The sequence below is a fragment of the Aquila chrysaetos genome, chromosome 25 (assembly GCF_900496995.4).
Source record: "Aquila chrysaetos chrysaetos chromosome 25, bAquChr1.4, whole genome shotgun sequence".
Classification (NCBI taxonomy): domain Eukaryota; kingdom Metazoa; phylum Chordata; class Aves; order Accipitriformes; family Accipitridae; genus Aquila; species Aquila chrysaetos.
In genome coordinates, this window is record NC_044028.1 from 13252301 (window position 1) to 13265362 (window position 13062).

The 13062-nt window shown below is 40.0% G+C and overlaps 1 protein-coding gene across 6 annotated transcripts in view; it reads left to right on the forward strand.

The window, feature by feature from the left end:
- The window catches only part of GRIN2A (glutamate ionotropic receptor NMDA type subunit 2A), a 197431-nt gene that overhangs the window by 170677 nt on the left and 13692 nt on the right, over window positions 1-13062 (forward strand). For all 6 annotated transcript variants that reach the window (XM_030002000.2, XM_030001999.2, XM_030001998.2 and 3 more), the window contains one exon: window positions 12489-12727. In XM_030002000.2, coding sequence (XP_029857860.1) covers window positions 12489-12727 — 239 coding nt within the window. The remainder of the gene's footprint in view (window positions 1-12488; window positions 12728-13062) is intronic.

Below are 13062 nucleotides of genomic sequence, written 5' to 3' on the forward strand. Positions count from 1 at the left end.
AAGCAAAAGTTTTGAATGCACAAACCATGGGGATTGTGAATGTATTTATGGCATTTTTTTCAGTGGTATTTTTCAGTAGCTTTAGAAGGTACTCTGAGAAACCCATGAATGCTAAAATGTTCATTTTCTCTTGTAAAGGATCCCTAAATTTGTTCAGAAAATTTTGTGGGCACTATTAAAGAGAATAGCAGTTGGACATATGTGATGTGTAGGAATTATTGTAGGTATGTTTCCTTTAGTCCTATAAATGTTTGCTACCGTGTCTCACTTCATTGTGTCACAGGTCTAGATGATAATTTTCAGAAAAAAACCCCCAACCAACCAAATGGGAGAAAAAAAGAAAAAAGAAAAAAAAAACCCCAACCAAAAACCCCCTAAGAATGATATTGAGGTTGAAATTTCTTCTGCTGATTTATAAAGTACATTGCGGGTGAACTGGAACAAACCACCAAGAAATTAAATGAAAAGAGTGATTGCCTGGAACTAGCATGACCTGATTTTGTAATCTATGGCTAAGTTCAGTATTTCGATGAGTAATCTTTTTAGCTATGAACTTATATAACCCTGTTTTGGTGAATTAGAAGGGATGAACCCAGAGTTCAGACCAACTTCACTTTGCTGTATCACTAAAAATCTCTTTGAAGTTATCTAGACTAAAAGCAAGTATGGTTGGGGGTGAAGTTTCATGTTAAGATAATACTCCTGGGAAAGCCTCGGTGGAGTCTGAATGAGGTTGTTTAAGTAAATAGGCAAACACAAATGAACGCAGAAATACTTCCTTCACATGTATAGCCTCCACAGAATTTATTATTCTCTAAGATTAAGCCTATAAAACAGCAAAGTGCCTAGTAGTATTGAATTATTATTCAGTATATGTAATAGAACATTCATCACAGTATGGAATAATTTCAGTGAATAATTATAAATCTAATGAGTTTCATAACTGTAAGAAAAAAAATCCTAATGAGTTGAACAAACACAATTTCTTGATATGAATGTTATGTTAATAAGAGGAGAGAACCTTTTGGATGATACTAGATATTTAGATAAGACCAAGTAGTTTGTTTGAAAGTATATCTGATTGTACCTACAAACCCCTATGATCTCATCTGTCTTTTGCATTTACACCGTACTGAGATAGCCTTTTGAAATGTGTTTTAGAGCTTTCAATTTCCTCTGCATGTGTCTTTCTCCTGAGATTTTTCTCATTTGATTTTTCCTTGCTTCTTTCATATAATTTTCTTATCCAAGCCAGTTCACTTTCACATTGAAATAAAATTTTTGCACAGTGGATAGGAACCTTTTCGCTCTTCCTTGCTGATGTAAAACATCCAAGTATTAATGACTTGTTCATGCAGGAGCATCTTTTCATACTTTCCAAAGCACGATGCTTTTTCTGTGTTAAAGTCAATGGCTTGGAACCCTCTTTTTTATCTTGTTGGCACTGGAAAAAAAAAAATTAGGTAAATATAGAGGGATGTAGTTTTGCGTTAGGGATAACTTTAAGCTTAGACTGGGTGGTTTATATGTATCTACATGAGAAGCGTTCTGATCCTGAGGATAGTTCTACTGGGTGGGCAAATTATACCGACAATTAACAATTACACTGTGAAAGCGACTCTGAAGTCTCAGTGGAAGGAAGCAGGCTACAAGATGACAAATTTGTTACTCTAACAAAGAGGAAAAGGGACAGACGGAAGGAAAATGGGAAGGAGTTGGTGAGGAATTTAAAGAATAGCTACTTAGTTGTCTCAAAAATAGAATTATCCCCCAGATGTTTCATCACTTGGTCTGTGCAGATTCATATACATAGCCCAGTTCATAGGAAGTAGAGATGAATATGCATTTGTTAGTATAAGATTAATTACTTTTTATATAAAGAGTTAGGAGTTGCTTTTTCATGTATAAAGGATATGAGTGAAGTGTATTACTAGTGAATTGCTGGCTTTGTACATCTTCCTATCTGTACATCACATCTCATTATCTGCAAAAACTTCCAGCTGACGATTAGCATCTGCAGTTTTGTTTAAAATAGTTGATCATCAGGATAATTCCCTAAAGCGCTGTGGTTGTTGTGCTTTTTTTTTTGGCTTGCTGTGGTCACAAGATGAAACTTTCATTGTTTTTTAACAGAGAAATAAAAATATTTCTACTGAGACACAGAAGACTATTTCCCAATCTTCTGTTGAGAAATAGAAGCACCTAGGAGTTCAAAAGCAACTAAAATGATACGGCTGCAAAGAAGCAGCACCATCATTTTGTTTGGATCTTCCGCCCACAGCCTCAGGAATGTGTCAGAACAGAAATGTTGCGCGCTGAAGAATCGCATGATACGTGCTTTGATTTCTTTTATAAACCTCTGTAAAGAGCAGCTGGGCAGGCTAACACACCCAGAATCCAGCATGTTACCCTAGCAGCTGTCAACTGCTTTTTTGTGCTAGCTTGCCATTTGATAAGTGCAGTAAAGGCTCAGGCAGAAAGCCTGCGTAATTTAGCAAGTCTATAACTGCTGGGCTGCACCATTTGTGAAGGCATCCATGTTCCTTCAGGCTTCAGTAGTAGGAACTTTTGGCCAGCTGTCTGAACGTCCAGGTATTGCACATACTCCTCTCCCTTGGGCTGCATGGTGCCATTTAAAGCAGAGTGGCACTTTTCTAAAAATATCCTGTAAAGTAGTTTGAAAGACATTGCTTCTGAAACCTATAGCATCATGTCTTTGGGATTTGGAGCAGAATCACTGGTGCCTAGTAGGTGAGGAGAATCTCTTTCTCTTTCTCGTTCTTGTTCTGTCTCTTTCTCTTTGTCTTTCTGTCTTTAAGTTTTTTTTTCATTTGTGAGCAAATTAGACTATTGAAGTGCAAATGACATTATTGAACTGCAAATGACAAAGCTGCTTTGGGATTAAGAGAGTAAGAGGGCTTCAGAGTGTGCATGGGATGGAGATCAAGACAGCAAGGAGCCTTTAGCTATGGGGGTTGCAGCAGAAGTAGAGGGTTAAAAGACAGGTGACAGCAGAAATGGGTGGAAACAAGGAACAGAAAAATGCTGGGTAAAGAGAGCAAGTCTGGGGAGGAGAGGGAGAATATCAGCCAGCTGGCCAGGTTAAGCATCTACTCATGTGAGGTATTTGTAGTGTATTGCGCTACCTGCAGGTTCTAATGAAGGTCCGGGAAGAGATCTCCAGGAAAAGAGGGGCAGATGGTATAGCTGTATTAAGCTCTTAACCCTTAAAGCTGCAACCTTTAAAGCAATTAGAGACACAGAGATGTAAAGAAGAAAACTGGTTTGGGTTTGTGTTTCCACAGTCTGTTATCCCCTTCCTAACAACTTTCCACTCTGGTTAATCTTTACGTGCTTTTAGGATGGCTTAGTACACTAAAAATTATTTTCCTGGGTGGATAATTGCTTCCCACTCTTTAGGGCTAATAGGTAACTGTGGAAATGAGATTTGCCCCCTTAGATCTGGAAGAGGAAAGCTCTTTGATATTTTTTTTTTCATATTTTAGCATAAGCCTTCCAAATCGCTGTCTAGATTATAAGGAAGTGTAGCAGTGTGACTCCCACTGGCTGTTAAAGACCAAGAAGGAAATACATATGTGATTATCAGGACATATTTTCAGTGCGTGCTGCTCAGGCGGAATACACCCACAATCCCAGTGATTTTCTGTTTATATATTTAGTGTCCTCCTTAAGCAGTGGGTGGAACAAATGTGACTGGAGAGTGTGAGTGTATAAGAGGAGGGTGTTTGTGTAGCTGAACAAGAGTTAGAGGGATTGTAATATTGAAAGTCGTGCTTAGCAGTTCTGTTAATTCATCCTTAACTAATGGGAGCATACAGAGTGCAGTCATTAGCTTACAATAAGTTTATTGCTGTCAGTCATCTGTGTTCCTCTTGCTATTTTTACAGGGGGAAATAACTCAGAAAGTAAGAGTAAGAGAGATTGTTTTGGGGGACCCAGACTTAATTCAAAAAGTTGCTGTGCTTTTATATAATCTCTTTTATGAAACTTGCTGTATGGATCATATAAGTAGGTCAAATCAAAATTGATGAGCTTATTGAACCAAATATACATCAACCCATTTGGCTTCTGACTCCTCTATTCAGGGTAAAGACCCTCTTATGTTAGCGTCTCCAAGTGATGGGGTGCTACCTTCCTCCTCCATCACTTAGTGGGAGTTCTCACCAGCATAAGTGTGAAACAGTCTGTCCCCAAATTTGAAAACTACCGTTTGTCCAGTCTGAATAAGCAGACAATTCTGCTAGCGCAGCCACAGGCTTTTGAGGATGATGCCCTACAACTGACCAATGTGAAAGTATATAATTAACCCTTTTATTCAAGATCTATAATTGGTATATGTCAGTTTTCTTTACTTGCATGCTGGCTCCTCAGGCTGAACCTCAGGTTAGCGCTTTGTGCAAGAGTCACCACCCTTTATATCGACAATACCAGCCTGTTTCTTTTTGCACCTTCTGCTCTGTCACATGCACTGTGATCCGGAGTGGCCTCCTCCTGCCCTGCACCTGATACAAGTCATGGGGATGTGCTGACACGAGAGGTCTGTGGTACTTAACCAATAAAACAACAAAGACATCGGGCTGCAGCTTGGCTTTTTCTACTTGGACAGAGCATCCTTTCCCTGCTTGCCCTAGGCATGCTCCTGCAGAATATGCAGACTACACTTAGATAGGGATGGTTGCAGTATGCGAAGCAACACAATATAGGGGAGAATAAATTTTGTCAGACAGCTCTCATTCATACAAGGCAATGTTTTTCAGAGTCAGAGGAGAGTGACTTTCCATGCAGTTGCAGTTGCCTGATACGCCTGCTGCAGGACCTGGCATTTTTGCAGGCGTATCTGGCACTGGGGGTTTCCACAGCTCAGGTGGCTGCAAGTGCCTTTGTGCAACGGATCTCACTGTGTAAACCCAATCTCTCACCCACGCTCAAGAGAGCAGTAGCCCATTTTAGAAATGCCACTGCCAGAGAAACCCCCATTAGATTATTTTTTTCCTCAGTTTGTTTTAGGTTTGCTGTTTCTCATGCTGTGTTGGCACCTCAGTGCCAGGTTTTGGTTTGCGATAAGGCGAAGGTACAGGCTGGCACTCTGAACCATCCTGAAACTGTCGTTTGCGAACAGCATAGGAAGTGTTAAAAATCTTTTTCTGGATCCAGAGGGGATATATAAAATGAATTTCTTCTCCCTTTATGTGTGAGAGTAATTAAATAGGTTAAAATTAAGGTAAGAACTTGATGAAAATACACCTCCAGAGTACTTAAGGAAGTAGTTGAGGCAGCCTGTGAACCATCAGTGATTACCTCCAGGAACCTACGGCTTTAACCCACATTGTTGAAGTAGAGCAGAAAAACACTGTCTTTTAAAGAAGAAAAATAAGGACTCGGTGAATTATAAACTTCAGTGCTTATAAAAAAATTAAACCAAATTATTTAGCAATTTGATCATTTGTAGGATAATAAGGGAATCAAAATTTAAAAGTCAGTCTTCCAATTACAAATCTTGTAAAATTAATGTAATTACTCATCTGATAGGATGACTGTTCTTGCGGAGAATGCAGATAAGGGAAACACAAGTAAATAGTAAATTCTTCACAAGGACCATTTCTGTTTCCTTTTCCACCTAGTCAATGCTTTGACTGTAAGTACTATTTATATTTTGCTGCTTATTCTTCCCTCATGTAACTTTTATTTAATGGCTTCTTGACAAGCATTTCTTATGCAAATTCCAAAGTCATATCTCCGTCTGTTATTACCTCTTTAATTTCCCTCCATCAAACACTCTGTACGAACTTCTGCTGGTGGTGTTTCCCCCTGGGGCTGGCTGAATGCAGCACACCTTTTAAAACCAAACGGTGTCTCAGACTTCTGACTGCTATTTTGGACTGTCATGAGTCTGTGCTTAATCTGGCTGTGTTCCCAAAGCCAGCCCAGGCTTGGCTTACTTCCCAAGAGTGAAGATCAAAGGAGGTAAATCATGGGCTTTGATTTTGGGGCTGGTTTTCTACCAGGATGAAGCTCGACCCACAGCTGTACCGGCTGGGACTGCGCCCTTTGGTGCTTGTCAGCAGCTGTGGGGAGGAGACGGATAAAAGCGCCGTGGCTGTGCACTTGGAGAAGGGGGGTGGAGGCACTAACGGGCATGTAGCACTTCTATCGATGTACGCTCTTGGTTTTGCCATCAGGACGATACAGGGTTAGATTCTCCATCTCTGTCACTTATCCTCAGGGAGAGGGGGTGAAGATGCTTAGGTGCCACCCAAGCTTCAGAGGTCTTGCTTTCTTTCCTGGAATGGAGCAGCAAGTTGATTTTGTTATTTGCTTTTTAAATAAGCAGCAAAGGTTATCCAATCTGTTTGTTCTCCTTTTGGATGTGATTATAAAACTTTGTGCTTGTTTATTTCTGGCAATTTTGTGACTAGGGACACACTTGGGTAATAATGAAAGATTTTATTTTTTTTACTAATCATGAGGAAGGCATCAGGCAAGTATTGAAAAACTTATTCCCTCTCAAAAAAAAAAAAAAAAATCTTACCCCAAACTGCTTTCTAGAAGTACCCATGGAGAATGATGGATTATGTGGGTTTGGGGTTTCTCTTTTTTTATAAATAACATGTAATTTTCAGTATGCGTGCATCTTCCTGGATGCATGTGTAGATGTAGAGGAAAAAAACACTCAGAAAACAAAATAACATCCGAGAAATGACCCATAAGTTAGACAGCTTTAACCATCAGTATCTCATGGCTAGCCCATCACTTGGGAATACACTGCCTCTTTCGGGAAGGTGGTTTAGTGAGCAAAGCTGAGAACCAAGGGAGGATGCCAGACCCTTACATGGTGCTGGGCCTAGGAAATGAAGGGAATCTGGGGATACCAGTAACCCACCTAAAAGAAGCCTGAGAGCTCACACACCTCCAAGAGACAATGACAGAGACTGCAAAAAGGCAGCATGTTTTTCAGCTCCAAAAGGATGGTGGCAGGGATAGATGACACCACAGCCTGCAAAAACTGCTGAGGGCTATGATGAGGAAAAGCATGTAATTCTACCCTTTGATCTGTATCTTTTCTGTGTCTGGATAATGATGTTTTTATTGTGAAGAAATCGTTCAGGGAACACACTGGACAGTTTATCACTCCTTCCCAGAATGATGAAGTGTGAAATACGCTAGAGGTGTTGCGCTAAAATGTAGAAAGAAAGGCACTTCTGGGATATTCAGTCAGAATGGCCAACTGACATGTGTCTGTGCAAATAAGCAGTCAGAGCAGAGAGCACCATAGTCCCAGGAGCAAACCCAAGAGAAATACAAAGGGCTCCGAGTGCTGTTTGCACTGTAACCTAAAAACATTGTAAATAGTCTTGAATTACCTCTGAGAGAGCTAGAATTTTGCAATTTGTTAGAGAAGACCATACTGTGTTTTGAGTGAGTAGTGCAGAGGCTCAACGCTGCTTGAAATATGGATCTTTAAAATACTTGCTTATACTGATTCTTACACTAAAAATGAGGCAGACTTTTTATGATATAGCGCTACAGAAATTTTTAAAAATATCTTAATGTGGGCATCATGCAGTTATTTGTGAATTTTGCAGGTTAAATATACTGTGAACATATTAAACAGGAACTAAACACTTTTTTTTTTTTTGTCAAATATATTGGAACTCTTCGTTTTCTAATCTTGTGCTAGTGTCATGATGTACTTTGTTGCTGAAATCTGCAACTATTCATTTAATTGTTATTCTAGTCCACACATGGGCAGAGGTAGGAAATGATTGTGGCATTACATTCCTTTTAGTAAGTGCCTGAAGTGAAAACAAAAAGCCTTAAAATAAGCCTGATTAATATTTATAAGTAACTTGAGACCCCCCTCTTAGATGCAGACTTGAGCTCCATTAACACTTGGTTCATTGAGGCCTGGCATTTACATATATTGAGGTTGCGGACTTAGATTTCCAAGGTCTATCTTATGGAATATTTGGAGCTCTTACTTGCTAATAAGAATTATGCACACATGGAGACGACTGAACTCTCCAATACCTGGTAATCACAAATCACTGGCCTTTCAATTGCCAAGACTAGTATATTACTAGAGGTGTCATCACCCTACACGTTCACCTCACAAGTTAGACTACCCAAAAGGATTTGAAAGATGACATTCCTCCAAAAGGACTTGATTCTTTTAAATATTTTTTTTCTGAACCAAAGTTTAACGAGCCTCCAAGTTCAATGTTTTGAATTCTAACTCCAGGCCAAGGTTGGAAGTGTCTGATTTTCATAAGGAATGAATTCACACCCCAGTTAAAAAATTCCTCATACCTGAGGATTTTGTAATAAAAATTTTATGCCTTCTGTAAGTATCTTGGGTAAAATGTAATGGGCAGGAAGAGCAAAAAACAGATTGGGCATTTTTGCCAGTTTTATAGGGTCAGCTATGCTGAAGTGTTATTACAGTTAAATTAGTAACTCTTTTATCTGTGTGTCTGTGTTTCTGTGTGTATACACACACACGTGTATATAAATATATACTGTAAATGGTAACTGATTTATATATATAGACCAGATTTACCAGCCTAATCTGTCTATTCCCAGATAATATCATTTCATAAATACGACAATCCAGCGATTCACAGTGCTTTGCCATCTATAAAATTGTGGGTTACTTTTGGGTATTAATTAATAGTGATTTTGGTCATTGTCAGATATAATGGAAGGGATATTGCAACAGCAGGATCTGTGAGAGTCTGGGATGCTTTGTTCTTCGTAGCTTGCCAGGGCACTGTCATTTATCTGGAGTCAAAACAAGCTTGGTTGGTTTCTGTAGTGACATTTTTGGAAAGGTTAGTGGATTATCAATAGTTACTTTAGATGTACATGCCAAAGGGAAAGAAATGCAGAGGAAACAGTAATAAAAAAGAGGTTTGAATTCCTTCGTGAATTTTGTTATGAATTGTAAAAGGGCACAGCAGTCAAATCAAATTGATGTTTGACAATCTTGGGAGATGTGAATTTTCCTGTGGGAAGTAATGAGGGCTGATTGTCAGAGCTTCAGCTACTAATGCACAAACCAGAAATATTGCGCTCTCTTTGGACTTGGGTTCTTTTCTCTTCTATAGCCTCTGTAAGTTTTATTCATAGACCTTAGGGAGGACTTGAAAGAGAGATGAGGGGAACAATCCACTGAGGTTTAGCAGAACAAAAGAAATCCAAATGTTCTAAGATATGGAAATGCAATAATGAACCCCAATTATCTATGTAGCGACAGTGTACAATATCTATACTGTTACAATTAATAATTTATTGTCCCTATGTCCTGGATTAGAAGACTTTTAAAGATTCATTAGGATTGACTTTCTTCTTTGGGGATGCTCTTAGGTATTTTGAAGATTGAGCACTGTAATTTGGGAGAAGATACACTGCCTTTTTCAGATGTACAGGTTCAATTCATGCTTCAAGCACAAAACTAAACTCAGAATTAACTAGGAACTGAATAATCTCTCTTACAAATTTGTGAAATGCCTTTGCTAAAGTGCCTCGGTACTTGTCCTGTCCTTTCTACTTCAATTTTTCGTTCACATTCTATGAGAAGCAATTTCTCTATCACAGTCTTGTGTTCCACTTCCAACTCATGCATCCACATTACTTGTGGGCTGCAGCTTTCCTAGTACCCTGGCACTCTATCCGGCAAAATGCTCTTGCACAGCAGGTCATTGATCTTCTAGTCTAGCTTGAAGATAGCCAAAATGTCAATACAGCTTCTAACCACTTTTTTCTGATCTTTACTGCAATGATGTATGGATTACAATACTGAAAATGTATTCCCTAATCACTGGGTAAGGATTAGGGATCTGTAGCATGGCAATTCTTCCCCCAGATTGAAGCCACATCCCAAAGTGGGAAACACACCAAGCCAGCTAATACTGTACTTTCTGGCCCTCTGTATTGCCTGCTGTATTTTCTAGAAACAGTGAAGTTTATGTCATTAAAGATAATAATAGAATTACTCAGCTGACTATAACCCCAAGAGAGTAAAAAGGCATGTATGCACATGCAATGCTTCTGTAAGAACAACACTAAACATTTGAAAATTAATACATCATGCAATATGAAAAAACAATCTTGGCAGGAACAATTAGTTTCTTGCACCTCTGTCCATGTTGGCAGTAGCAACCACTGCTAAGTGATAGTGTCCTTCATCTGAGGCCAAATCTCATCGGTGAAATACGGATTCTAAGTCTAAGAATATGCAACAGAGGGAGAGAGCAGATCTGCTTCCTTAGCCTTAAGTAAATTAAGTGTTTTAATGGCAGTAAGGATGTGGCATAGCCAGAACCAGAAACCAGGAATGCTCTGTTTCAGGCACATGATGATACCATTTATTTTTCTGCCGCTGCCCAGGAGGCAAGCAGTGGCAGCAGCAAAAGGCCAGAGGAGACTGTAAGAAGAAAGGCCGGGTGATCCAGAGAGCCAGGAGGGAGCAGAGGGAGGTGTCCAGGGCACCACGAGAGAGAAGGCTGAGGGTATGTGACGTGGGAAGAGTTTGCAGTTACTGCATCACCCAGGTCTCTTGGGGAAAACAGAAAATTAAGAGAGACAGAAAGCCAGGAGAAGAACTCTATTTGAAAGACACTGCTAGTTACAATAAAAATTTAAAAAAAGAAACTTAAACAAGAAAAGGGGCATACTGTATTCCTGCAAGTATCCAGTTATTAAGTGACAGTTATTTTCTATAGAGAAGCAGATGGTGTATGAAACACAATAGACTTTGTTAATACTGTATCATATACAACTATTTTTCCTCACTTGCTGCATGTGCCATATGAGTAAAGCTAGTCAAGATTTCCATTTCCAATATAACGTTACTGTAACCTTCAGACATAATGCTTTGAGTGATTTTACACCCAGTGTTGGTGATTGTCATTGCTTTGCCATAAATAAAAGTATTATGCGGAAGAAGAACAGAAAGTTTTGATAAAGAATGTCTTTTCTTTCTAAAGTGCTTGTAGATCAGAAAGTGGTTTAAAACTGCATCTCTGAATCGGTTCACCTATTACTGAAATGCAGCCAGCTATGAGAGGATATGTGACTAATGACTACAGCAGTGGTGGCCCAGTGCAGCATCTAGGGGCAGCCAACTGCTGGACCTGGTTGCTACCGCTCATGCTGAATGTTTAAGCTTGCCGTTTAATCTTTGCTGTTTGGATGGTCTGTCTTTTAACATTCAAAAACATCTTCTTGGGCTGGGAGGCTAGAGTAAAAATATGGAAGGGATATGTGGATGCAAAGGCTATGTAGATACCTGGATCGTAATGTTATCTGTTTAGTGGCTGTTCAACATAAAAAAAAAAAAGTTACAAGAACACTAATAAATCAAATCCCCAGATACCCAAACCCTAGGGAACAAGAGATACCAGAAATGATAGCAGAGACCAGACATGTCAGGAGAGGTTCAGCCAGAACGTTGCAACTTATACGAAAAGGGGAAATAAGGTTATCATGGGTCTCACAGGAAAGAACAAACTTATGGCATGTTTTAAAGGGATTGTGAGAAGACGTGAAATTTATTTTGCCATGTTTAAGGGAAGGGCCAAAGGGAGGGGTCAGAGTGAATCAGGTAGGAAAATGGACAGGAGGGGCCATAAAAGTCTGGTTGTGTGTCAGGATGCTTGTCTGACTGAGCTCTGTGTGTGATCACTACAGCGTGTCCCATCTCTGCTAAACTCAGTTCTTAGCTGGTTTTGATGTGATCTTGCTTTCTGTTTGATGTTTATGAGTGTGGGGGCAGATGTGATTTGTTAGGGGACTTCTGGAAAGACCCGAGGTCCAACCCAGTGCCTGGGTAAGGAGTGTATAGGGTCTGGGTACAGATATTACCCAGACTTAGCCCATGCCAATGTTTGAGGGGTCTGTAAGTACCGGTGTGTTTGTGAATCGCACGAGTGATGGCGTGTGCGTGTTTCACTAGCAAACTTCAGTCCTCATCAGCTGGGCAGGAGGAGGAGAATGAGGCCGTCTTTATTTGTGTTTGTGAGTGCCGTGTGGGTGCTGCTAACGACACGGCTGTCCGTGAGGGTCTGTGGGTGTATCAGCACCTCTGGACTACACACCTGGGCTTGCTACCGGCTGGACCTCTAGAAGGGAGCAGCACCGGTGGCACCTATTAGACTGGAACACTCCAGTTCCACTCTCTCTAACAAGTGATGCTAGTTATAGCAAGCAGAAGAAAGTTTTACCCAAATCACAGATCCAGCTCTCTAGAGCAGCCAGCTTCCCACGTAATTTATGAAATCTGAGGACATCTGAAAGTAGGGTGCTGCGATTTGAAATCTGCTATATTTGCAAATCCTTAGTAGATAAGACTAAAGTGCTCCACAAATGAAGCATTAAATGGTGCTGTATTTTTAAACTTGCAAATACTTTTGAATACTGTGAGCAGTAATTTTTGCATTCTAACTGGTTTGACTCCTTGCTCTCCCTAGGGGAAATGGAAGAGTTAGAAACCCTGTGGCTGACTGGTATTTGCCACAACGAGAAGAATGAAGTCATGAGCAGCCAGCTGGACATTGACAACATGGCGGGAGTGTTTTACATGCTTGCAGCAGCCATGGCACTCAGTTTAATAACCTTTGTCTGGGAGCACTTATTTTACTGGAAACTTAGATTCTGCTTCACTGGAGTCTGTTCGGATAGGCCGGGATTGTTGTTCTCAATCAGCAGGGTTGGTATTACTTTCCTTTTCCCCCTTCAGGCAACAGACAGAATAAACACTACCTCCCTGAAACATTATCTTTCCTTTTATTCCCACTTGGACATTTGAAATACATGTTAGACCATCAGTGTGATGCTCTGGAGTAAGTAGTCAAGGGGCTTAGGATGTACTTGCACTCCATGGGAAGTCTTTTCTCCATTGGATCATTCTAGGGTATGAATTATCATATGCCAGGATAATCAGTAATCAAATGCTGAAAACAAATACATTTAGGGGAAATTTTGATGAAAAGATGGTAGACCTGCTCAGATGCAGGAAATGGATTAATTTCCACAAAAAAAAAA